Raw genomic sequence first — 24,539 nt, forward strand, 5'->3', positions numbered from 1 at the left:
CCTAATCTTAGATCAATTAGTAATCCTTTCAGTGTCTGGGAGTGACGTGTTTTTTTTTTATATGAATTAAGACAAATCTTTCCTCTACCCATTGTGTATCTCAAATGTGTGAATGGTTATTCCCCAGTCTTGCACTAGGGAACTTGTGCAGTATCTCTGGACAACATGGTTTGGTTTAACATACTATATTTTTGGAGCTTGTCATGCTGTAAAATACCACCCTGACAGAGAAATTGTACAACAGAAAATTAGAAGAAACATTTTCCAGTTGTTGGCACATTTCTTGGCATAGAACATTTTTACAGGTCCTCATAATTGCTAACACACCTGTACTTATAGTAGTCGGTTTCAGTCCACTTGTTTCCATCCCTTGAATGTTTATTTGTGGGGCCCCTTTTCCTCTTGTCTGAGGTGCAATGGGGAAGACAGTCACATGTTTTCTATTTAGAATGTTTTGCTTTTAGACTTCACTTATTGTTTACAGAGGGTGTTCTGTCTTTTGTATTTCTCTTTTATTTGACCATGTCTGATGACAATAAAAAAGGCAAGAGCTCGTTCTTCTTACTTACCCCAGATGAAAAATTCTCAAAGCAGACTTTTAAAAGCAAACGTGATGATTACATTACTCAACTATTCTTGACTAAGTCTATAAACTTAATCACTATGTATAAAAACACATACATAAATTCATGCATTTATGATTTACTGTAAATGACTAAACATTACTTATTACTTTTGAGGCCATTTGTAGGTTACTCTTTAATGACAAAGTATTCCTGGTTCTTCCTGGTCATCCTGTCTCTGGACTAACTTTCATGTAATCATATTTCATCTAACACTTGCAGTAAGCCTGGGAATGAGGTCTTCGCTAAAGGCCAAAAGAGTCAGTAATCACCAAAACGTGCCTCCATTTTCTACTCCAAAACACACACTGGGGGTGGGGGAGTGGGAGGGGCTGGTTTCATAGGGAGGCATTCAAATAAGGGAATAAGAAGGTATGTTTGCTTGTGGTGGGACGTCAAGGTGAAGATCTATTAATACGTGCTCTAACTTATTATAAACCCGTTCTCCTCTGATCAATGAGAAACAATCACAATATAGTAGCCAAGTGATATACAGTAGTTGACGCGAAATTTTTATATTTGAATGTTATCAGTAAAATCTTAGGATCATTCAAATGTGGGTAATCTCTAAACCAATAAAAATGTTGTATAGAAGGATATGAAATAGCAATGACTGGCTCACGTTCGTAAAATGTGTTTTACAAGTGCGTTCCACTTTTGCAAAAATCCTTTCACTACTTTGAGAGACAAGGTGAACTTATTCTCTAAAGGATAGATTAAAATACACACCCCCACAACTTCACAATATGATAAATACTTTGATCCATGAGGGATTTATTCACATATTATCATTAACGCGTGTTGACAGGGGAAGTGAAGAAAAAGTTGCTTAAAAATATCTTAAAGATAAGTAATGAATTCCAGGTTAAACCAGAAAAGCAGAGCAGACCATACATTACACCAAATTAACTGAATGTGGTTATCAGCCTGTGTACAGAAAAAGTGATGAAGCTTTCTTATTGCTTTCTGCTCTCTGAACATTTTAATAAGGCTTATTTTTCTCCACATCACAGAAGCTGCCAATATGTGCAGCAGGAGCTGGGTCGGGTTATCAAACTAGATGGTGAAGAAAGGGTTAAAGTCTGGTCCATAAACTGTTGCTTAAGAATCCCCTGGAAGCTACTAGAGCAGGCTTTAAATACTGATTTGACAGATCCCATTTTACGCACAGGCACTGGGAAAAGTCTTACTGTAGCTTGAACTGCAAACTTACACTTTAATATAACAGTGAACCCATCACAGTGACTTTGACAAGATGACCATATTGAAATGGCTGTTTTTCACTGTTATATTTGTGCCATGGCTTGCCTCTTCATCAGGAAAACAATTTTACAAGAATTCACATTTCAGGCAGGACTCAGTTATTACCAATCAGGGGAATGTACTGTTCAATGAAGAAGTGAAATTGCAACCACGGTCTAAGGTAAATCTATATTTTCTAACCAATTTTAATATACATTTTAAATTTTATAATACACACGTACAAATGATTTTATTCTATTTGGATACCATTTGTTGTGTTCCTTTTGGATGAATTTTTATAATATTTCGCCTATAGGTCTCAGAATTGTTACATTTAATCCAGCAGACTAATGTTATTCAGTTTTTTTTTGCAAAGAAGATTTAGATAAAATCTTAATGCTGCATAAAGACTTACATAAAACTTAGTCAAACATATTTGACATTAGTACACTATTTCTTTAAAAATTATGATTTGTTCATTTGTTCAGTATTATACATCAGTAACTACTGTTTAAGATTATACTGAATAACTCATTTATATTGGCCAAGTTAAATAATGCTAGCCAACAATTACCACAATAACTTTTGTTATATGGTCAAACTAAAATTCACTCATCCTTATCAATAAATAAATAGAATACCATCAAACCACACTGATCTCAAAAATACCACTTATTGGTGTTCCATGTCAAACAAAGTCATAATTCCTGGATAATCTATTCCACCAGTGGTCGACTGGAGGAGTTGGCTCAAAACACAACATGTAGAGTGATTAGTCAGCAGACGCAAGCTTCCACTGGGCTCCAGGGGAGGTTGGAAAGCCTGGAAAATGTCCATCCAAACAGCAGCTCTCTGCTTGTTAAGGGGTCAAAGCTCAGGGCTCAGAGCCGGAGAAAACTATTCAAACACCTGAAAAGATTCACATTCACACATTCCTCTAACCTTTTTGGAAGGCTCTTGAGACCAATGCATAACATGCAGCTAATTATGTTCATAGCTATTGTAAAATATGACCTGAATGTCTACACTCTCAAAAAACGAATATGAGCCAGGGCGAATAGAGGATACGTAAATACTGAACAATTCAAACACATCAGGAGTTTGTGGAACAATGATTCTGGGTTAGGTCAGAATGTCTGTCTTTTCACACCCTTCAATAGTGTCTTCACTCCCTCTAGAGAGAGACAGCCCTCAGTGTGGACCAAGATTCCAGCATGCTTTTCCAGCCTGCCGACGCCCCAGATGACTCTGCCCCCCCCCCCAGCTGCGGAGGATGCCTCTGGTACAGCAGATTTTTCTCTCCATAACAGAGACACTGTGTCAATAGACCAAACATTCCCACAAAGGGTCTGCAAAGTATGGTGAGCTCATTACCAACAGCCATCTTTGGTGGCCAGGCACTTTGGTTTCAGTGCTCAACCGACAACAAAATCAACTGCAGATTTTCAACAGGCACAAGAATGTGCATTATAATAACCGTAGCAGTGTTTTTTTCCATAATAAACACTGTGCTAGACTGAGCCATTTATACGGTAAGGGTTCCTGTCAATGCATCTCCCCTGCAACTGCTCACTGCTTCTCCATCTGGCTCTGCAGGACTGATTTACTGTCTCTGTGTGGGGCACCACAACACTTCTTTTTAATGGCCACATGCTGCTCCTACAAGAGCTGTAATTGGAAGCTGTCATGCACTTGAACTGTGTTTGTGTGTGCTTTCTGTCAGCCTGGGTTGAAAAACCAGGTGTTTGTGATTTAGGTCAAAACAGCAGTTCAAACACTTTTGTAGATTAAAGAGAAGCCGGTAAATTGTGCCCATCCATGCTCCCTTTAAATAAAATAATGCACCCTAGGATAGAACGGTGGACCTCATTGACTTATAACCAGGTTAGTGTTAAGCCCACTTCTTCAGATAGATGCACCCTCATTGCTCATTTTCCTGGTCACTTCTGAAACTGAGTTACAGTCAAATGGAAGCACAGACAATGTGGCAGTGTCGACAAAGCAACAGTTAGGTTACTGATAGCACTAGTTATCATAATTACACATTCCAAAAGAAACGAAGCAATTAGTCTAATACTCAAATCCAAACACTTGACAGAATGCCTGCTGCAGCCACAAAATGAGCTAACAAGCTGGCCAACTATCTGGTCTGTGTCTCATCTCACAGCACATGCAATTGAATCCAGCAATTAAAGCTATGCAATCCTTTTTCTATTGTTTCAGAGCTTCCGACCTGCCTTCTCTGTGTGTGCCTGACTGGCTCGGTGTACTGTGAAGAGGTTGTCCCAGATATGACCGCAGTGCCCACCTTGCCTAAGGAGACAGCCTACTTCTATGCTCGCTATAACAAGATAAAAAAGATCACTGCAAAAGATTTTGCAGACACTGGTGAGTCAAACAATTGTGCTTTTGCTTGTCAAAACACAAATATCCCATGCCATATATATATATATTTTTTTTTTTCTTTTTTACTAAAACATGTCACATCTTCAAGAAAAAAACAATTTTAGGTAGTGACATTTTGGCGACCTCATTACACACAAAATCAATCCATACACCCATCACACACAATATTAATGTGAAAGATTATGCCATACATTTATGTTGACTACAAATCAGTGCTACAAACGTGATGTATTTTCAGCTTGATATTAACATATAAAGAAAATGCAGTAAATACATAAAAAACATTGCCAATTTCAGTCACTCTGAGAAGAATAGACTTGACTGGAAACATGATATCCGATATTGAAGATGGAGCCTTTTCAAAACTGGCAATGCTTGAGGAGCTCTCGTTGGCTGAGAACAGGCTTGTTAAACTTCCAATGCTTCCCTCCAAACTTACCTCCTTCAATGCCAATTTCAATCAACTTGGCACCAAAGGTGTCAAAGCAACTGCCTTTAAGGTATGGTTTAGAAGACTCCATTACTGCATTGATGCAATTACAATTACATTTTACAATGCCGTTTTGTATGCAAACATCAGCCCTTTTGTCTCCGACAGAAACTCACCAAACTGGTCAATCTATTCCTTGCTGACAATATCCTAGAGGCAATCCCCCAGATCCCAGAGAGTGTGCGTACAGTTCATCTGCAGGTAAGTCAGACACGTCTAAATATATTAAAGCCTGACCAGACAATAAATATATTTACGTAGTTATACTTCTGACTCACAGTGAAATGATCCAGTGAATCTCAGGGTGCTGACTGAGAGTCAGTAATGTACTATGGTTCAAATCATCTCAGTCCTCTTCTGAGCGACTGCACTTTTCAGTGCAACTTACAAGATAACTAACTCTAACATCTTGTCTTATTTCTTTAAGAATAACAACATCACCATAGTTAGTGCTGACAGCTTCTGCAAGGGTAATGACACCTATTACATCAGATCCAACTTGAATGAAGTGAGAATGGATGGTAACCCAGTCATACTGGCCAAGTACCCAAACAGCTTCACCTGCCTAAAGTCACTGCCTATTGGAAAATACCATTGAGCAGCCATTTGTTATGGATGACAAAGAAACTTAAAGAGGTCCCGAATAGTGCATCTCTTAAGAGTATCCTGAGAAAAAACGCCAAAACGCATGGATGGTGAGAAGTTATCTCAAGTATGCAAGTGGCAAGAGTTCATTTGTGAGTTTAAGCAAAGTTGTCTTTCTCTCTCACTCTTGATTCTGTCCATTTAGACTGGTCTTGATACAACAAATGATACAACTGTTTCATTGAATATTGCTTCTGCATATGAAATGACACCCTTAAAATGCTAAGGCAAAGCTTTTGGAAAAGAAGACCAATGTATTATGAAATATACTAATGTGAAAGTTATTCCTCCAGATATGTTGGCTTTATTATGGAGCAATGACAAGTGTTCTTTTTTATCAGTCTTAACCTTCAGTCATACCTAGTGAATTTATTTCAAATCATTACTTGTGTGAATAAATCAACGCTGTACAGGAAAAACATATGTAACATGGCTATGTTTTTAGAATATTTTAATAAAATCTTTTTTTTTTTTATTAAAGGTCTTCATCTGTTTTATTCTGTTTACTTCCATAACTGTTTCCAGGACTTTTGAGCTGGTCACACAACTAATTTACACTCCACAAAATAACATTCCATAAACGGCAAGTGAGGCACATATATAAGGTTGAGCACAAATGAAAGTATGGAAAATGTGGGTTAATATTATTCCTTTGCTCCCGCCAATTTGGCAGCCACAATTGCTTCATACTCCAAGTAAACAGCAGAATGGTTTCCATATTGCTTTGCAGTTTTTAATTTCAAGTCGCAGTCCCCCAGAAATTCCCATCAAGACACGAGTCAAAATATTACCATCATGGTCCTACCTGAAAGTGCTGGAATGTTTTATGTCTGTCTTCACACCTCTCAGAAAACCTCCTGAGGGTCCGGAAAAACAGGAGTAGGTTCTTATTTCGTTCCGCTCTGCAATAAACATAACACCACTGTAACAACACAGGAAACTGTTATCTGTCTCAACCCATCAATTAAGTGTCCCTTTACTGCTCATTATAACCTATACTCTGAGTAAAGCCCATGCAAAACCAACAAGAATTAACACTGTTGGGGTGTTTGATAAGGACTACAATACACTGTGCATTACAACCAAAGCCCCCCCCCCCCCCCCCCCATTTCTCTATGATCCAGTCCTTTATTGAATTTATGTGAAATTCAATACAAAACTTTCCGCTGATTTTCAGGGCCCAGGGCAGTTCAGCAGTAGTATGAAGTTTCCACTGATGTGGTGGAGACTTCTGTCTTTGAAAGTAAGATGCCATAAAGTCCTGATGGAAAAATGGCAAGTCCCTCGAAAACAGTGGAACAGACAAAGCATTTTGGGCCCTTTGCCCAAGTACATATTAACTACAGCCATGGACTAAAAAAGCATCTTCAATAGACAACGTCTAATGAGGTCCTGGCTTTATGTATGACTGGAAAACTGAATCAATAGCATAATAATGCTCGAAAGCATATCTGACTTTAAAATACCCCATTTATAATAGAAGCAGATTTGACAATAGACAAGCTTGACTTCACACATGTGTGGTGTCACCATAGCCAACTCCTCTGCAGCTGATCTGGAAAGTGTTAACCATTAATCATGGTCCATTCCCTGAAAATCTCATCTTGAGTAAATTTATATTAGACTCAAAGTTGCAAACTTGCAAGAGTAAGCAGTTTACATGAGACACTCTAGCAAAAAGAGGTATTTGAACGTACCCTAATGATTATACAATTCTTCTGCCCCAGACATAAAATATATATATATATATATATATACACACAGACTACTCAGACTTGTGTCAGAATCATTATCTCCAGTATTTTTCCGCCTCTCGTGTGCCAGGACAAAATCTCAGACCAGGCGATACAATCCAGATGTGGGTCTGAAATTCAGCAAGTTGGTTAAGCTGAAGAAAAAAGCCCTTTCAAATCTCCCCCTAATCAACGTCATATTTCTATATTTTGTTTACTTCCGAGTCAATTGATTTAAGAGTGATAGCGAAGTCGGGGTTTGGCTTTGAGGTCAAATAACAGTTAAAAACATTCACCAAATAAAAAAGACAATTATACCCATATCATATTGTTTAGATTAGATAACAACATGGTCATTCATGGTCCACACTAGCACTTTGATTACAAGAGGTTCCTATAGAAAGACTACTGCTGTTAACTTTAACAGCTGTAAAGACACAAAACATCCATATTTGTGAAACATTGGGTCAATGAAACTTTTATGTGTTGAACACCTGATTTTACAGATGTGAAAGTCAGTAGAGCTGTTAAAAAACAGGCCCTTAGTTTGAAGACAGTCTGTTGAAATGTGCCTATCAAAGTTGATATATTCACTGTAGTAGACTGAAAAGCACAGACTAAACATCTGCTCATAAACTTATCCTCACTTCGATTCTGGAATATGGTAAATCGATTCATGAATATGGCTTCATGAATCATGAATATGGCTAATTTTTCACCACTGGACAAATTATCTGCAACACAATGCCAACATTTCATTCAGCCAAAAGACAAACGATGTTTCACCCCCCCCCCCATTTCTTTTTTAAGTTTTGTCTTTCTTAAGCAATATCCTCTAGATGTCGCTATCATGTTTATGATAGCATTTCAAAGAGAAGCATGAATTATTGCATGCAATCATTCAATGAGAATTATGGTTATTTTAATGTTTAACCGAATTTTAAGGTGTGAATATTATAAAACTTGTTAAGGATTGTTTTAGCATTAGCCAATATGTCAATTAATCTGAAATTCAAAAATGAAAATATTCGATTTGTCTTACCCAGAGACAAAAGCGCTGAAGTCCGTGAACTCATTGCCATCCATCACAATATTGAGGTCTGTGATGCTCCTCATAAAACCTCCATCTTCCTTTAAAAGTTTTAAAAGATCAAAGTCAGCAGCTGAAACTGTATTGTGCTCACATGCTGTTTGGCACCATGTCATATAACAAAATGAAAAAGAACAGGAATACAACATTGCTGCTTATGGAAATATTCTACAAAAGGTCTGAAAGGAATAAGATGTACACATGCACTTATACATATTTATATATATGCACATTATAACATTGCAAAACATTTCTATGACTTTCTTTACGCTATGCAATTGACATTTTTCAGGATCATTAGGAAATATAGCATATAACATCACCAACCATCGTTTTAAGAGGTTTTGATTGTGGGTTTGTAAAAAATAAATAAAACCTGCTTAACAGATCGTCTTTCACATATACCTAGTTCTCTACCACCCCCTTGTGTTAAAAATACACACTAAGCAACACTGTCAAAAGTATCTAATTGACTATTAAGTTACTGTTAAGTCCAAAAACAATACATTATAATACAGCAAAATATTCACCTTAACATCAGTAAGCTCAAACTCAACCTGAAAGGCCAACGTGGAGCTATGGCCTGTGAGCCGGTGCTGTTGAACTATTTTGGTGCCACCTTGAAATAGAATACAACGGGATAACTGTACAAACGATTTTACATTAGGGTAATAAATAAGATGAATCAAATCAAAAACTAATTTTCTATTGTTATAGCACACAGAAGCTTGGGAAAAACTAAGCCAAACCTCATGGGCTGCTTTAATGACACACATTGGAGATGTCAATAAGAGTTAATGGCATAAAGAGAGGGCATGAGTATCATTACTTTTTTCAACTGTCTTCACATGACAACCAGTCAGTGCAATTCCATTCATTTTGGTCTGTCTGACGAGATCATCCTCCATCTCCTTTATTTCACGTCTCAGATCTTCATTTGTGGGCTTCATAGTTTCACCCTGGCCATCTGTCTTCTGACTGGTTAACATCACCCTGCACATTGGAGATAAAATACATTTATGATAAATGAAAGACCACAGATTTAAATAAAACATACATGCAAATACATGTGTGTGTGTGTGTGTGTTAAAGAGGGATTGTGTGTATGTCACCAATTAAACATTTCTGTTGAACCTTGAGGTTATTTCATACTGATTGCATTTAAGGGGTTCAGATGGCTGAGCGGTTAGGGAATGGGGCTATTGCCGGCTCGATTGCCGGTCGTGCAAAAAGACGTGTGTCCTTGGGCAAGGCACTTCACTCTACTTGACTCGTCGAGAATGCCCCCGTTACTGTAAGTCGCTCTGGATAAGAGCGTCTGCTAAGTGAAAATGTAAAAGTAAGGTACTTTACAATCAAGACAATGCATCAGTAGCCTGATTCGACACTGTTAAATGTGATGGCTGGCCATAGCTTGTCATAACCTCGTATGGTAGGCTAAGGAGCACCCAAACCCTGCAGTAAAAACAGAATACCAACGCTAAAAACACTGTTCGGGTTAGGGCTTACAGAGCATCCTTCATACGTCCTCTGAAGTGTACTGCCGTGTCCTCAATTCTCTCATGTTGCTCTTCGACTGCATCCAGAATGGGGTTCATATTTCTTTACTTGGCTCGTACTGTACTGTATTCAAAAATAGAATCACGAAGCTCCGATTAGTTAGACTAGGTTAACACTACTTATATGTCACTGGTTAGCTAGCTGCTACAGTTTACTAGCATAGCTAGCTAATGTATACGTACACATTAGAAGCATGTTGCTGTAGGGCCAATAAACACTAACTTGCCCTTTATTTATTACATACCACAATTACATACACCAAAGACATTGCTTAGCATGCTCAGCCATACCAGTTATCACCTTGTTGTTCGGCGCTGGTACTACGGAATCAAAAGTCTTTATTTTGGCGCTCTCTCGACTCTACCATTGCAGACACATCTGGGGGGTGTCATATGTGCAATCCTGTGCATTTTTGGGGAGGGGGGTGAGAGGATGTGTAATGTTTTAAGCAATAACTATACATTTACTCAAATACCTGTCTGTAAACAATTCAGTGTAGTTACTCATCACAATATCTAATAACAACTGAAACAATTTAATTCCATATTGTTAATTCCCCGGTGTTCCGGAGAATTGATTCATCCTGTTCTCCTTCCTTGCGCATGCGCGAAATCATGAACTTTTCTCTTGTTGCTTGGTTGAGCTGATGTAAATATAATCGAGTGTGTTGAATAGTTTTTCGTGAGCATTGTCTTGTTCGGGTGGTTGTGTATATTTTAGTTAAAATTATCATAATGTGTAATACGTTTAATCCATGCACCAGTCTCTTACAATGAGAACACAGGGCCCTGAATTTCCGAGTAACATGTCTCTGCAGAGCCGGAGAGCTGGCTGCAGTTTCAGGACCACAGTTCTAGGACCCTAGTTTTATCTGACAGCGCCATGGACAGTGTTGTGCCATCAGATGCACTGCTTCCTTGAGAGCCACCCCTCGCGGGAGCGCGCTAACCACTTTTGGAATTTAAAAGTATTGATATCGCAACCAAACGGAGGGGAGACAGATGTCTCACATTATACTTTCTTTGGAATTCAAGAGAAGAATGTCAGTTATCTGTGTAAATAACATGTTATTTTCAACTACAAAAATTATTTTAAACTCGTAATTCAAAACGTAAAGTAACGATCGCGAACCAACAATCTTGCTCTAAGACATTGCATTCTGAAGAAATATACCCCAGCTAGGATTACCAAAAGAAATGTATTTTGTTTAGCAGTTTGAAAGTATTTCACATGGCTCTTCACACTAATGTAATAGGTTCAAAGGCATGCGATTTTAATGCAATATTTCTTCAAATCTGCAATCAATTTTGGGGGTCGAACATTATATTACATTTTCAATTCCTGAGGGGGACACCAAAATTAGTCCTACTGCTGTAACAGGTAGCCTACATTCTAATATGTTAAATGTATATTTCTACATTAATATTATTGAAATGTCTTTATGTTTACAGTGATTTATTGTGGGGGACAATCGTATTTTTCTCAGGATGGGGGGGTTTCCACCTTGCGCGTAGGGTGGGCTACTCAAACAGATCGAAAACGACAGCCTTTTGATCCAGAATATCAGCAGTCCTGAAAATGGACCAAAGGTTTACATGCCTACAGCCTACAAAAGAAGTATTACCTCTATGTGTCAACATAAAAATAAATGTTGTCACCATCAAATCCTTTTTTTAAATAGGAAATATTACCCCTATTGTCTAAGTCAATGAAAAAAATTAAAAGATCCCCCCACCTACTATGGACTATTCTGTTTTCCGACCTGTCCAACCTATACATACACATGTATTGGTATTATATGCATGCTATTAAATGTACATGATGCTGAGGTGGAAGGGAAGAAACGTATGCAGGGGGAGAGCATTCCATTGCAGGCCTTGTTTTCCATTTGATATTAATGCAATGCACCCCCTGCTAACTCTGACTAGGAAAGTGTTACATGCATGGTCCGGCATTTAACCTTGTATTATTCTCCACTACCCAAATTTGACACACTTTACACCAGCCACAGCATATTGATAAGCATCTGAAGCCTTTAAGCTAGTCCCACTGTATGTGGAGGGGTTATGCACAAGATAAATGTTTATAGCTCTGTCATGGAAAACCAATTGGGGCAGATAATAAGGGACAAAAGAAAACTGGGGGTAACAAATAAGGATCACAGCCTAAAATTGAAATGTTCTCAAGATATCTCTGTGTCTCTCATTCAAATGGGCGAGATCTGTCGTGCATATGGTGACAGTCTGTTTGGAAGTGACGTAGGTGGCATCTATGAATAGATGAAACTGGTTATACATAATGGTCACAGTAACATGCATCACCAGCATCACTGTATTGGTTTATAAATGGTTTTTGGTTGGTTTACAAACTGTTATATACAGGGGGGGGGGGGGGGGGGTACCACAGTGTAAAAGACTGACGTGTAGATGACACTTAACATAGGAGGGGGGAACCTCTTTCCTCAGGCCTCCAGGGAGAGTACCTTCCTATGCAAGTGGTTCTTCAACTTCCTGATGGGGAGTCTACAGGTGGTGAGAATCGGTGACCGAACCTCTTCCATATTGATCACCAACACAGGCACCCCAAAGGGCTGTGTGCTTAGCCTTCTCCTGTTGTCATGGTTCACGCACAACTGTGTGGCAACGCACAGTTCCAACCTCCTTATCAACTTTTCTGACGACACAATCATTGTGGGCCTCATCTCTGACAGTGACGAGTCAGCCTACACAGAGGAGGTTGATACAGTGACATCATAGTGCCAAGACAATAACCAACGTTCTCAACGTCAGCAAGACCAAGGAGATGATTCTAGACTATAGGAGGCGGCAGGAGGAGAAGCATGCAAAGGTCTGCTGCTTCAGGTTCCTCGGGGTGAACATTAGCGATGATCTCACCTGGTCTGCTCACACGGACAAGGTAGTCAAAGAGGCCCGGAAACGTCACTTCTTCCTGATGAGACTGAAGACGTTTGGCATGGACTCCTCACTAACTTTTACAGATGCACTATAGAGAGCATACTGACGGGTTGGATCACAGTGGTGATGGGAGCTGCACAGAAAGGGACCACAAGGCAAGGCCCTATAGTGTAGTCCGGTCTGCTGAGTTCATCATCGGCAGGAAGCTCCCAGCCCTACAGGACACCTACGACACACGATGCCTCAGGAAAGCTGGCAGGATTCTAAAAGACTGTTACCACCCATCCCTCAGTCTCTTTACCCTGTTGCCTTCTGGCAGGCGTTAACGCAGAATTCGGTCTCGCACACGCAGACTGGACAACAGTTTCTTTTTAAGGGCCATCGGGCTTCTGAATGGACATTGATATGGACATTGATACACTTCTCACTAGCCACTTTACTTTACACACTGTCACCATTGCAACATTGCACTAATTGTACCCCACTTTTCTTTAGGTTAGTTAGGTTTATAAGGTTAGTATTCAGCCGTGGCCAAAAGTATTGGGATTTTTTTCATTTTGTGTTTGCAAAGCTTGCTGGGCCTTGGCATAAAATCACTGCTAACATAATTTCAGTCATATCATCGGCACAGGGGAAAGTGTGAACTAGTTCTAGCCAGGTTAAATCACTCTATCATTCTGATTGGATTTTAAGAGCAGATTGACTGCTGTAAAGAAGGGGACTATTTGCATATATTGAAAATGTTCACCCCAAAAAAGTTTTCAAAAATATGAAATGTGCCTTTTTTGTATTCCAGTATTCTATGGAAACGTGAGAAAAAAAATCCTCAAATACTGAACCAGCAAACTTTGCAAAACACAAGATCTGTCATTGCCGAAACTGAAGGCCACGACTTGGTTAGGTTTAGTTTACTGTATTGTATATTATTTTGGACATTTAGGGGGTCAATATATTTTATCATATCATAGATTTCATCTGTGTTGTGTGTATTTATATGTTATGTTATGCCAGGTTGCTTTGTGTTGTCTTGTCCCAAGATTTTCAGTGCCCAGTCTGACATTGTGTTGTTCTGTGCATCTGATAATAAAAAACTTGAAACTTGAAACTATATGGTCAGACTGTTATATACCACAGTGTAAAAGAATGATGTGTAGATCAGTGGTTCTCAAAGTGGGGTTCCCGGACCCCTAGTGTCAGTTCTCCCCTATTAGACTATAGGTGTATTCCGCAAAGACGGGGGAACCGGGGAACTGAATTCTTCGGAACACCGGCGGGTGCACATGCCGTCGGTTTAGTACAAATCTTTGGTGCCTAAGTTTCTAGACTTGACACCAAAGTTTACTATTTACGTATGGCTTGTTTTTGGAAACGACATTGTTTGATTCTTTTGTCTTTTTTACTGGTAATGCTTTAAAGCAAAGGTGCTTGCAAATAAATGCAATCCTTATTAAAGCGTGGAACTTTTAATCTTCGGAACCAAATATCAGCTCCTGTTTCCACCGAACATTTTGCCGTAACATCAGTTGGATCCATGTGAAGTAAACATTTGCTCAAACATCCACCATTCTTTCCTAGTACGATTATTTTTCTTAAGTGTAAAGTGCCATATTGAATGCTTTTGGTAATATACATTGAGTCGAGCCACATGTTGTTAACTATTGGTAACCCTTGTTTCTGAAAAAGTTACAACCAAATCGGTGGATTGTCAGGACGTAGTAGCTTCCGAGGCTCATCTCCCATGCTTCATTCCCGCTGACAGATGTATAATGTTGTTCACAGATGTAATTAACAAGCATTATTCCTGAAAGATGTCAGCGAAACGTCTGTATATCGGTGGCCTGAGTCACACTATATCCCAGAAGGATCTGAAGGACAGATTTGGAAAATTTGGAGATGTGCAAGATGTGGAACTCTTGACAAGAAAAGATGACGATGGTAAGGTCATATCAGAGGGTCCAAGTTACAATAGGTGCGTTCGACTTCATTCAGCGCCGGGGATGCAGCAGCTCACAGCACGTCGCCTGCAGCCTGGCTGACTTGAAGCAGTTGTCGGCGCTGCGTGAAGTCGAATACACCTTGTGTTAGTGGTCATATTGAGGGGTTTCGAAGTAGTTCTGGTTCTTTTAATTTTACTGTGGTTCATTGCCCTAAAATATCATTGTCTCTCTCTTCCAGGAGTCCCCTACAAGACATTTGGATACATCAATATAAAAATCTCTGATGCTGAATATAAGAGATGTACGTGACTTACAGGTTTACTTACAGAAAACTCAACAACAATAGAAAGCTGAATGATTTTGTTGTACTTTTACTGACAGGTGTGACAGTGTTGAACAAGTCGAAATGGAAAGGTGGGACGCTGCAGATTGAAGTGGCTAAAGAAAGCTTTTTACACAGGTACTTAAGCAGTGTCCTTAACACGAGCTTGATTATCTAGCAGTATTCTGTAACTGGTTGTGATATGTATGCATGTACAGAGAACTCTGACTAAAAGCAAGATAGGTAGGTTTTGCAAACCTAGCAAGTTCAGCAAAAACAGACAGACGAAGTAGCCTGCCCATAATTGTATTTGGTCCAAATGTTGTCCAATAATTAGTGCCGGTCCAACCTTAATCATTACAGTCCTGTAACGCCCACAGATAACGGATATATTTTATTTTACTGTACTTATATTTATTGGTTGCTGTCAGGATGGGAAGTTTATTTAAGAAAATATGTCAAAAGTGCTTCTCAACAACACAACCTATTCTGCCTTTAAGCAAAGAGTTAGTCATGTGTGAAAATGGTGTGTTATTCGCAGACTAGCCCAAGAGCGCCAGCAAGCTGCAGAGAAGCCAGATGCACCAAAGAAGGACCAGAAAGAGAACTTAGTACAGTCCTTGAAGAAGGCTGGAGTGGAGAACTATCACATGAATGCAGCTGTCCCAGGAACAGAGGTCCCTGGCCACAAGGTCTGCTCAGTTTTTTTACACTTGTGCTGCACTAGAACCTCACTGTATGGTTCATTACTGCATGACTGCAATGGCATATACTATTTGACTAAATATATTCCCTTTAGATTGTATTGCTAAGCTGAGTTTATATAAAAGCATTTCTGTTTTCTTTTGTATTTATATAGGATTGGATCGTCAGCAAATTTGGACGAGTCCTTCCAATCTTGCATATCAAATGTCAAGGCAAGAAAAATATATCCTTTGACTTTCCTTTCATCTCATCTGAACTGTTTTTGGTTTACGATGACTGTTTTCCTCATTGAATGTGACTTAAATATTTCACGTATACAAATAAGAGTTGGTTCAAATTTTCCCTTTACTCCAATCCACGTTATTAAGTACGATCCATCAAAGCACAGCCACAACATCAAGAAGCTGAATAATTCAGATGACACTGTGAGCCTCACGCCAGTGTCTCAGCTAAGCTGGGAAATACTGGAGGCCAATGATGAAATCAGCAAGAAGAGAAGAGGAGAGTTTCCACCACAGAAAGCCCCCTCAACTAAAATTCAAAATGATTTGCCAAGCAAATTAACAGCAAACTCTCATTGTGATGTGGACATGAATGGTGAAAATCCAAAATCCAGTGGGTACTTAGATAAGGGGAAAAAATGCACTGGAGAAAATGGACAAAATACACTTAAACAGAAACCAGCTCCAAAGAAGCCTCCACTCCCCAGTGTGTGCATATTTGACGCTGAGGATGGATCTGACGAAGAAATAAGGTTGCTGGTCTCACAGCATCATTCACACCATGGCCTGGCAGGAGGGGATGATGATGATGATGATGATGATAATGATAAATTAGAGGTGGTTGGAGACAATTACATGCCGATGCCCAAACGATCCTGCCCACTACAGAAAACCAAACCTAACCATCAACGTTCTGAGGAGGAATATGACTCGGCAGACACTGATGAAATCCTCACCTCCAGGAAAACTGCAACAGGTCCCGAACAGGAGAAGTCCGAGTCATCTCGAATAAGTGCTCCAAGACCAGTGAACGATTCTCAAAAACACACGGCTGAAGGAAAAACGTCTGGTAAGAAGGCCCTCTCTAAAGTGAAACCACATCTCTCAGAGTTGGAATGTGGTGATGGGGATGATGAGGGTGACGATGAAGAATCTGAAGAAAGCGGGGATTCTGATTACGAGGCTATGTTTACTGATTGTCACAGATTAGAGATTTCACTAGAAGATTTGGAGCATCTTGCAAAAGAGTCCTCAAACAGAATAGATGAGGACAGTGAACAGGACCTTGATGAACAAGCTGGACCCAGTCAAGTCTCTGAGGTTTCCCCGGTACAGAACACCATTGCAAGCAAGTTACCAGTGCCTAAAAAAGGGACGACACCAGAGGAGATTCTAGCATCCATATTAGGAGACGACAGTAGTGACGAGGACACGAAGAAGAAGAAGAAGAAGAAAAAGAAAAAGAGGAACTCTTCAATGCCTCTTCCTGCCTTCCAGGGGACAAAGCATCTCATAGGGAATTTACAAGGTCCAGAAGAAAACAGTTGTCTGAAGCGTCCACTTAACGACAATAGCAAGACCGACGTGTCATCCAAAAAACAGAAGCTCGAAGCGGTCATGGATCCAAGCGAGGTTACCGTGGTGAAATCCTCTGTCACAGAAGCACAAACGATCTTGAGCGGTGGCAGCTCCTCCAGCGAGCTGTCAGGGAGTAGTGGAGAAGAGGACGCCTCGGGAGAAGAAGACGGAGGGTCCGTTAAGGGCTCTGAGACTCTATTAGCTAAGCAGGCGCAAGAGACGGCGGACCTGTCAGGGAGGCCACAGAGGGTCATTGTTCCAGAGAAGCAGCAGCAGGACAACCAGAAGCGCCTGGCTGCTATGGAGCAGAGGCAGAAAGAGGCAGAGCAGCAGAAGAAACTCATCCAAGGAGCTCTGGCTAAAGTGGTGAGTCCAGTGGTAGAAGAAACTATACAACAAACACTTTGGCCTTGCAGTAAAAACGGAATTGCCCGAAATTTACAATCATCAACACATACAACACAATACACTATAACTAGTATGTAAAAAAACACATTCAATTTTGTCGACATGGAGAGAATTCTGCAATTAAAAGGTTGTATTTGACACAGTTAAAAACAATATTATTGTGCTGAGGTTGGTCTTGTCTCGTCGTTGTCGCTTGTCACCAGCTCTCATGATCACATCGTGTTACTAACCATGTTGTCTTACTGTCGGTTGATTTTTTAATTTTTTTTTTGTACTATTCTCTTTTGAAGGATACACCAACAGCAGATAAGAGCAAACATATCGTTTTTGGCTCTGACGATGAAAGTGATGAGGCGGAACTGAGTGCCTCAAACTTTCCAACACCTAAGAAGAAGCTGTTTCAGAACAGCCCCTCTAGCGAGGAGGATTCCAATAGGGAGGAACTGCCTTCCAGCAAGAAAGCATCTGACCAAGAAAAGGTGTTAAGGGCTTACATCCGTTAGTTAATTGACATTTAAAATGTAGCTTTGACTATAAAATAGTTTACTTTGAACCCTAACCACATTGCTTTGATTTTTTTCCAAAAAGAAAAATGCCAGTAAACTATTTGGTAACAGTGAGGATGAAGATGAAAATGAGGACAGCGAGAGGTTCCAGATCAAACCCCAGTTTGAAGGCAAATCTGGCGAGAAGGTGAGTACATTGACAAGTTTGGTGTTAAAAGATGTGGATTTTATGGACCCCACTGTTACCAACATTTCATATTCTTTTAAATTCAGCTCATGCACCTGCAGTCGAGGTTTGGAACAGATGAGCGGTTTCACATGGATTCAAGGTTCCTTGAGAGTGATAATGAATCAGAGGCACCAGGTAACACCTTATGTGTAGGGAAATGACCCTGAGCTTGAGTGACTGTTCATTCTTTGATGTTTTAGATGATCATCTGATGTTGTCTGATGTCTGTGATTTGTAGAGAATAAATCCACTCCGACTGAGTGTGAACTAGACGAGGAAAAGAAAAAGAATCTGGGTATCCTACAAAACCTGCTCCAAATGAACAGCCTGACCACCAGCAGCAGCAAAGTTCCCGCCAAGGGCATGACATTCAGGTTCAGACACCCCTTTACCTTTGAATGCCACCTTTCATGTCACCACATGTAACATAAGTTAATGACATGTAAAGGTCATGGCATTCTCCTGAAAGCTTGAAATGCCATGTCAAAGTTGAATGAATTGTTTTTCCGTTGCAGAGATATTTCAACATTGCAATATGATCCCACGCGTGAGGACCATGCAGCCTTTGAAACAAAGACTGAGCAGAAGGAAAGGTCTGTTAGAGAGGAAGACAGGGGATGACCGTCTTTGCAGATTCATTTGATGACTGTGTAACGAGAACTCGATTATCACTGTAACACAAACTATTATTGTTTGTGTTACAGTAAAGCTGCGAGACGTAAGAAACGGGAGGAGGCAGAGAAGATTCCGGAGGTGTCCAAGGAGATCTACTATGATGTTGCGGAAGACCTCAAAACAGTTTTTGGAAGCACAAAGCAAAGTGAAAATGTGAAGAAGGACTTTGCGTGGGACAAAGAGGAGGAAGGAGGAGAGGCGGAGGAGGAGGAGGGAGGAGAGCCGAGTCAGACAGCAGAAGCGGACACATCCCTGCTGGAGTCTTGTCTCCCATCAAATGCTGAGAAAGAGGAATCATCTGGCTTCAAGTTCTCCTTCTTTGGCGACAGCACAGAGGCAGATAACGCCACTGAGAAAGGTAATGCAATGGGCATCGCGACGTCAGACTGTCCCCATCAGACATTTTTTCGCGTCTTCTTAAATAACAGACATTCATCCTTCCGTCATCCTTTAGCCAGTAGGATTGATGTTGCTGGAGAGTGTCACAACGTTGGTCCTCATGTGTGTTGTCAGAGGAGTACAAGGTGGAAACTCTGAGGGCGGCGAAGGTATCATGGCAGGCGGACCCTCGCTTCCAGGACAGCAGCTCGGAGGAGGAGGAGGAGGAGGCTGTTGACGAGGGCCAGACCACTGCTGCTGAAGCCACGAGGTAAGAACAGGGTTACACATCAGTGTTGGAACTCAACAAGTAAACCAGAACAATGGCCAATAGGAAATGAATCTCTATGGCGTTCCTATTTGTGAAACGCCTCACATCTTCTTTGGTTTTGTTCTCTAGGGAAGCAGTAACCCCAAAGAAGAAGTTTTTCTTCTTCCGTGCAGATGATGAGCGATTGATAGGTAGGATCTGAGGGCTCCCACGAAAATCCTGTCTAGACTGACCTTGACACACAGATTGACCTGGTGGTAGTTCATCAATTTCCTTACATGTGCCAAGTAAAAACAACGTGCTGCCTTCTAGACTTCTTGGCTTCATGACGTGTGTGCATTCATAATTCGACTTTCTCCCATGTTATCAGAGGGTCCCAAAGCATTTTGTAGAACCACCAAGCTTGAGGATCTGAGGGAGAAGTGGGAGGAGAATAGGGCGTCTCTTGTAGAGGTAAATGATCTACACTCCAACAGTATATTCTGTCATTTGTTACTTTGTTATGAAAAAATACAAATATTTTTCAACATCATCGGTACAAAAAAAGCACAGTAACAAGTACTATAAATCAATATCATATTTTTACAGGAGTATCGCAAAAAGCACAAGGATGCCAGAAGAAAACTTAAAGCCTCTCAAAGGACAACATCTATATGAGAAGGTCTCTCCATTTAATGTATATAAAACCAAACGTGTCTTTAGTAAGTGCAACTTGAAAATCATGATTCCCCATACAGTTGTCTCTTCCATTCTCATCCACCAGGGGGCAGAAGTAGGGCAGCATGTCCTCACACTCACGTGGTCTTGTTTACTCGCTTCCTCCCTTCAACTGCATTGTTTTGCATACAGTTTGGAATAACTGTCATAAGTAATGAACATGATGCATTTTAATTTGCTCTGATAAAAAGCATTGTAATACCATTTTGCATAAACTAAGATACAATATAATAAATGTTTTGATTCAGTTACATGGTTTTGGTCCCATACCTTTTGAATTACGTGTGTATATGACCTTAACTTTATACACATCTTAAGACAGTGTTGTGAATGAGCATATTTTATGAAAGTGTTCTATACAAATTCATTTAAATATCTACATATTTTTTATGAATTTACATTAGTGTTCTTTAGCAGTGTAACTAAAGTGCCTACTTGACAGCTGGATTGTTTGCTGACAGCCCTTCTGATAGCCTTATCAGTTTCCATTGCAAAGCCTTCAGGTGAAGTTACACTGTAGTAATGTAAGAACATGCACCCAGGTGGAGGTATAAGAATGCAAAATAATTATATATAATAATAATCAGATAACGCACCCAAGTGTATTTGAAAGTTTCCTTAATGACCGTTTCCGGTGTTACTTTTCTTAATAAATAGGTCTCTACTCTGATTCTGTGAATTTCTTGCAAAGAAGGTTACATTGAATACTGTAGGTTGCCTCTTAAATCTGTATTACAGTGTAAAACAGTTGCTGCTCTTGCGCTGTGCAGAGCACAGGCTGAGTAGCAGGTGGGAAGCAAACACTTCATTCTATTTTCAGATTGCAGCAGATTAATAGGAAACAAGCTAAGGGAGCCAACATAGAGCACTGATATGCAAGGGCTGGAGTAAACGCAGTTTACTAGCAAAATGTGTTTACAACAAAAGCTTTTGAAATGGTTTTCAAATTCAGTCAGGGAAACTGCAACATAATGTGTATCAATAGACATTATCAACTAATTATTTTGCCCTATAAACTAGTTTTTAAGCATATCGACAAATGGACGGGTTAATTCAGCCACTCGTGAGGCTATAGCTTGGGTGCACACTGTTCCAGGTCTGTAGCCTTTCCCTTTCATGGCTCGCACAAACAGGACGCTGTGGTTTCCTATTTCACCTCCTCCTCGCTGACATCACTGCCGCCTGTTGGCTTGTCAGATACTGCAAAGGGAGGAGGAGGAGCTCACAGCCATGACATAACACACTAACAAAAGACTCAACTGCCATTTTGCATTATGGACCTAAGAGAGGTCTCCCAGTGACATGAAGCTTGCTTTTTTTTTGTGACAACTGTGTCACAACTGTTGAAACAGTATCCCCATCAAGTGTTGTGCATCTGTCACTCATACAGAGGACCCTAACAAGGTGTTTTGTTGTGGTATGTTGCGGGTGTTTGTAAAGTGAACCATTTGCCATTGTGCGGACCTTATTGAGAAAGGAGAAATGTGATTCGGTACTTGATTATGTCCCTTTAAGTGGATCACTACTCTTTCCAGTTGCCAAAATTAGATAGGAGAGACAAAATGGTGCAAACTGTGTCTGCAAATCAAACAAGTCACAGGAATGCACAGTGAAGTGGGAGGGTTCTGAGGACTGAGAGAAAGATCTACACTTCTCTGAAAGATTCTCCAGGAACTTGTGAAATATTTCCCCATCTTGCCAGAAATAAACTATTCTTCTATTAGGCTATTCTCAACCTGTCGTGCAATCTTAAACGACTGCACGAGTCAGTTCAGTATAACTTTTTAATAATTCTTAAGGGGCCCTTTTAATTTCATTCTACTGTACAGATTAGGAGACGTTTCTTTAAAGGGCTATATACTGTTGATAATACCTGTTGCCAAGGGCAAGCCCCAGCAGAGGAACATGTGACATCAGAGGGTTGGCCTAAAACAGCCAGAATAACAATCCTCCAACTCTCTTCCTCCTCCCCCTCCCCCCCCTTCTCCCTGACATACAGACACAGTAATGTCTGCTATGTGCTGTGTTTGGGAACCCATACTCAAATACACACTTATACGGATAAAGTCAGATATGGATGAATTGAGAATCATTAAGACAAGACTTTTGGTATCAGTGTTGAAATAGGATTGAAGTATGATGAAGTAGGAAGGCTTCTAACAATTCAAAAAGATTTTAGTTTATCATCACAGCATAGCTATGAATGTACACAACTTAATACAGCTCCACAGTTCTGCTTCTGATAGTGTTTTATCCATCCACCGAGAGGTCGACAACTTCATAACGCTGTACTTTTCCACTCTTGCTGACTTGCAGCTCTTCCTGGTTAACACACACCTCTCACTCCCACCACTATAAATCCCTGGCTCGACCCGTATCCATTTCTGCAGTACTGCAAGTGCCCCGTTTGAATTTAAATTGGGTCAGGGGCAAATCACAAATGATTCTTACACTGAAATTTGACATATGAATACAATACTTAAGAATACATTTTCTGTCTTGGTTCATGCTTGCTCACCAAGTTTGAGTGTGTGTGTGTGTACATCTTTTATGCACTCAATACATGACTGTGTGGCTGTGGAAGGCCTAGATAGCAGAGAGACTTCATGGGTTTTAATGAAGCCTCCACTTTACATTAGTATCATTGTATAGAAGCTCCAAAGGCTTGCAGCTTTTTTGGTATAGAGGGGGAGTGGATTTTGTCTCAGTTCTAAACAAATCCGTTCCATTATTAACCTGAATAGCAACATGCTGCCACATAGAATAACTTAACACTACTACAAAAGAAAGCATTCAACATTTCACCCTCAAACGTTGCCAGTTGACTATAGACAGATCTTACACTCCATACTCTGTCGAATGTGTTTCCTCCTGACAGCCCGGGAGAACTGGTCCTGTTCTGTTGGGTCACCTGACAGCCCGGGAGAACTGGTCCTGTTCTGTTGGGTCTCCTGACAGCCCGGGAGAACTGGTCCTGTTCTGTTGGGTCTCCTGACAGCCAGGGAGAACTGTTCCTGTTCTGTTGGGTCACCTGACAGCCCGGGAGCACTGGTCCTGTTCTGTTGGGTCACCTGACAGCCCGGGAGAACTGGTCCTGTTCTGTTGGGTCACCTGACAGCCCGGGAGAACTGGTCCTGTTCTGTTGGGTCACCTGACAGCCCGGGAGAACTGGTCCTGTTCTGTTGGGTCACCTGACAGGCTCCTATTGCATAAGTGAGACTTAAGCAGAGCCTATGAACGAAGACGGGCTCAAATGTATGGACCACAGTCATCACATATTGTAGAATCATTCATTGAAGTAAACAATGTCATTTTTGGGGTTTGAAACATACCTTCCACATGTATGTCAGTGATTCAGCATAGGACTACCTCTCTTTTGTTTCAATAGGAACTTTGATTCCTGAATTTAATGACAAATGAGTATTCTCTTTATAGTTTGGCAAGTTAACGGATTGGATTTTAAGATGAGGTAAACCTTCACTGTTCTCAGTATCTGTAGTGCAGACAAGATGGTAGCATTATTAGGACTACATACTTAACGTAATTCCTCATTTCTATGACACAAGAAGATCAGCCCTCTAGTGCGGTCTACTGAATAGATAGAAGGCTATATAGATACAGCATTGTTGTTGGGCAGTTTATTGTGATGGCTAAAAAGTCAAAGGCTCAAAGTCGATATTGCCTCGAATGTGTGGAACAAAAACATCCCAGACCTAAAACGCAGGAGAAACCCCCTCCTCCCCCTTCCTCCACTCCTCTTTTAATACAGGCCAGGGCAATGATCCTTTCAGCTGGGTGTTTACAGAAACTGAGGAAGAGTGACAGCAGCCTTGTGTAAAATAGGGCAACACTTGTATACTTAAACTGCGCCATATTGTGGATACCAGCAATCATTTATCCAGACGAAAAATGTATTTCCTAACCTACTAGATATGAGCATGCCTAATTATCCCACAACAGACAGACGCGCTTTCTGCGCACACTATGAGGTTCATTTACGTGCCATTTAGCCGTGCAGTAGGTGAAGCAATGTTTTATGAGTTATGCGAATAAAGATTGAACGTTTTTTTTTATCCATTCCCTTAGCCTGCATGCAAAAAATCAGGA

The 24,539-nt window shown here is 40.4% G+C and overlaps 3 protein-coding genes across 8 annotated transcripts in view; 2 read left to right on the plus strand and 1 right to left on the minus strand.

The window, feature by feature from the left end:
- Positions 1 to 10,181, minus strand: part of cenpp (centromere protein P) — a 31,443-nt gene extending 21,262 nt beyond the window's left edge. The window contains exons 1-6 of one of the 2 annotated variants that reach the window (XM_084704178.1): positions 10,080 to 10,181; positions 9,739 to 9,852; positions 9,059 to 9,222; positions 8,760 to 8,848; positions 8,182 to 8,270; positions 6,212 to 6,308 (exon numbers count right to left, since the gene is read on the minus strand). In XM_084704178.1, coding sequence (XP_084560304.1) covers positions 6,212 to 6,308; positions 8,182 to 8,270; positions 8,760 to 8,848; positions 9,059 to 9,222; positions 9,739 to 9,827 — 528 coding nt within the window. In that variant the 5' untranslated portion in view covers positions 9,828 to 9,852; positions 10,080 to 10,181. Of the gene's footprint in view, positions 1 to 6,211; positions 6,309 to 8,181; positions 8,271 to 8,759; positions 8,849 to 9,058; positions 9,223 to 9,738; positions 9,853 to 9,971 lie in introns of both variants that reach the window. The other variant, XM_084704179.1, reaches the window with a different exon arrangement.
- Positions 1,908 to 5,880, plus strand: ogna (osteoglycin, paralog a). Its single transcript, XM_084704180.1, has 6 exons — positions 1,908 to 2,046; positions 3,044 to 3,147; positions 4,089 to 4,253; positions 4,569 to 4,771; positions 4,870 to 4,962; positions 5,189 to 5,880. The coding sequence occupies exons 2-6, from the start codon at positions 3,108 to 3,110 to the stop codon at positions 5,357 to 5,359; spliced, it is 672 nt and encodes a 223-aa protein (XP_084560306.1). The 5' UTR covers positions 1,908 to 2,046; positions 3,044 to 3,107; the 3' UTR covers positions 5,360 to 5,880.
- A 4,023-nt stretch (positions 10,182 to 14,204) lies between the features above and the next one.
- On the plus strand, positions 14,205 to 20,683 carry nol8 (nucleolar protein 8). Of its 5 annotated transcripts, XM_084706208.1 has the most exons (18): positions 14,205 to 14,278; positions 14,484 to 14,639; positions 14,880 to 14,942; positions 15,023 to 15,101; positions 15,505 to 15,655; positions 15,823 to 15,891; positions 16,028 to 17,614; positions 17,947 to 18,135; positions 18,245 to 18,349; positions 18,436 to 18,526; positions 18,630 to 18,765; positions 18,907 to 18,984; positions 19,096 to 19,424; positions 19,580 to 19,715; positions 19,845 to 19,906; positions 20,086 to 20,168; positions 20,304 to 20,376; positions 20,453 to 20,683. In XM_084706208.1, the coding sequence occupies exons 2-17, from the start codon at positions 14,513 to 14,515 to the stop codon at positions 20,370 to 20,372; spliced, it is 3,354 nt and encodes a 1,117-aa protein (XP_084562334.1). In that variant the 5' UTR covers positions 14,205 to 14,278; positions 14,484 to 14,512; the 3' UTR covers positions 20,373 to 20,376; positions 20,453 to 20,683. The 5 variants fall into 5 exon arrangements, 4 of the variants coding, with proteins under 4 accessions (XP_084562334.1, XP_084562330.1, XP_084562332.1 ...); XM_084706204.1 differs by having other exon boundaries at positions 20,304 to 20,683; XM_084706206.1 differs by having other exon boundaries at positions 14,228 to 14,242; positions 20,304 to 20,683.
- The last annotated feature ends 3,856 nt before the right edge of the window (positions 20,684 to 24,539 follow it).

The sequence above is a fragment of the Hypomesus nipponensis genome, chromosome 9 (assembly GCF_054491055.1).
Source record: "Hypomesus nipponensis isolate SF chromosome 9, ASM5449105v1, whole genome shotgun sequence".
NCBI classification, from domain to species: Eukaryota; Metazoa; Chordata; class Actinopteri; order Osmeriformes; family Osmeridae; genus Hypomesus; species Hypomesus nipponensis.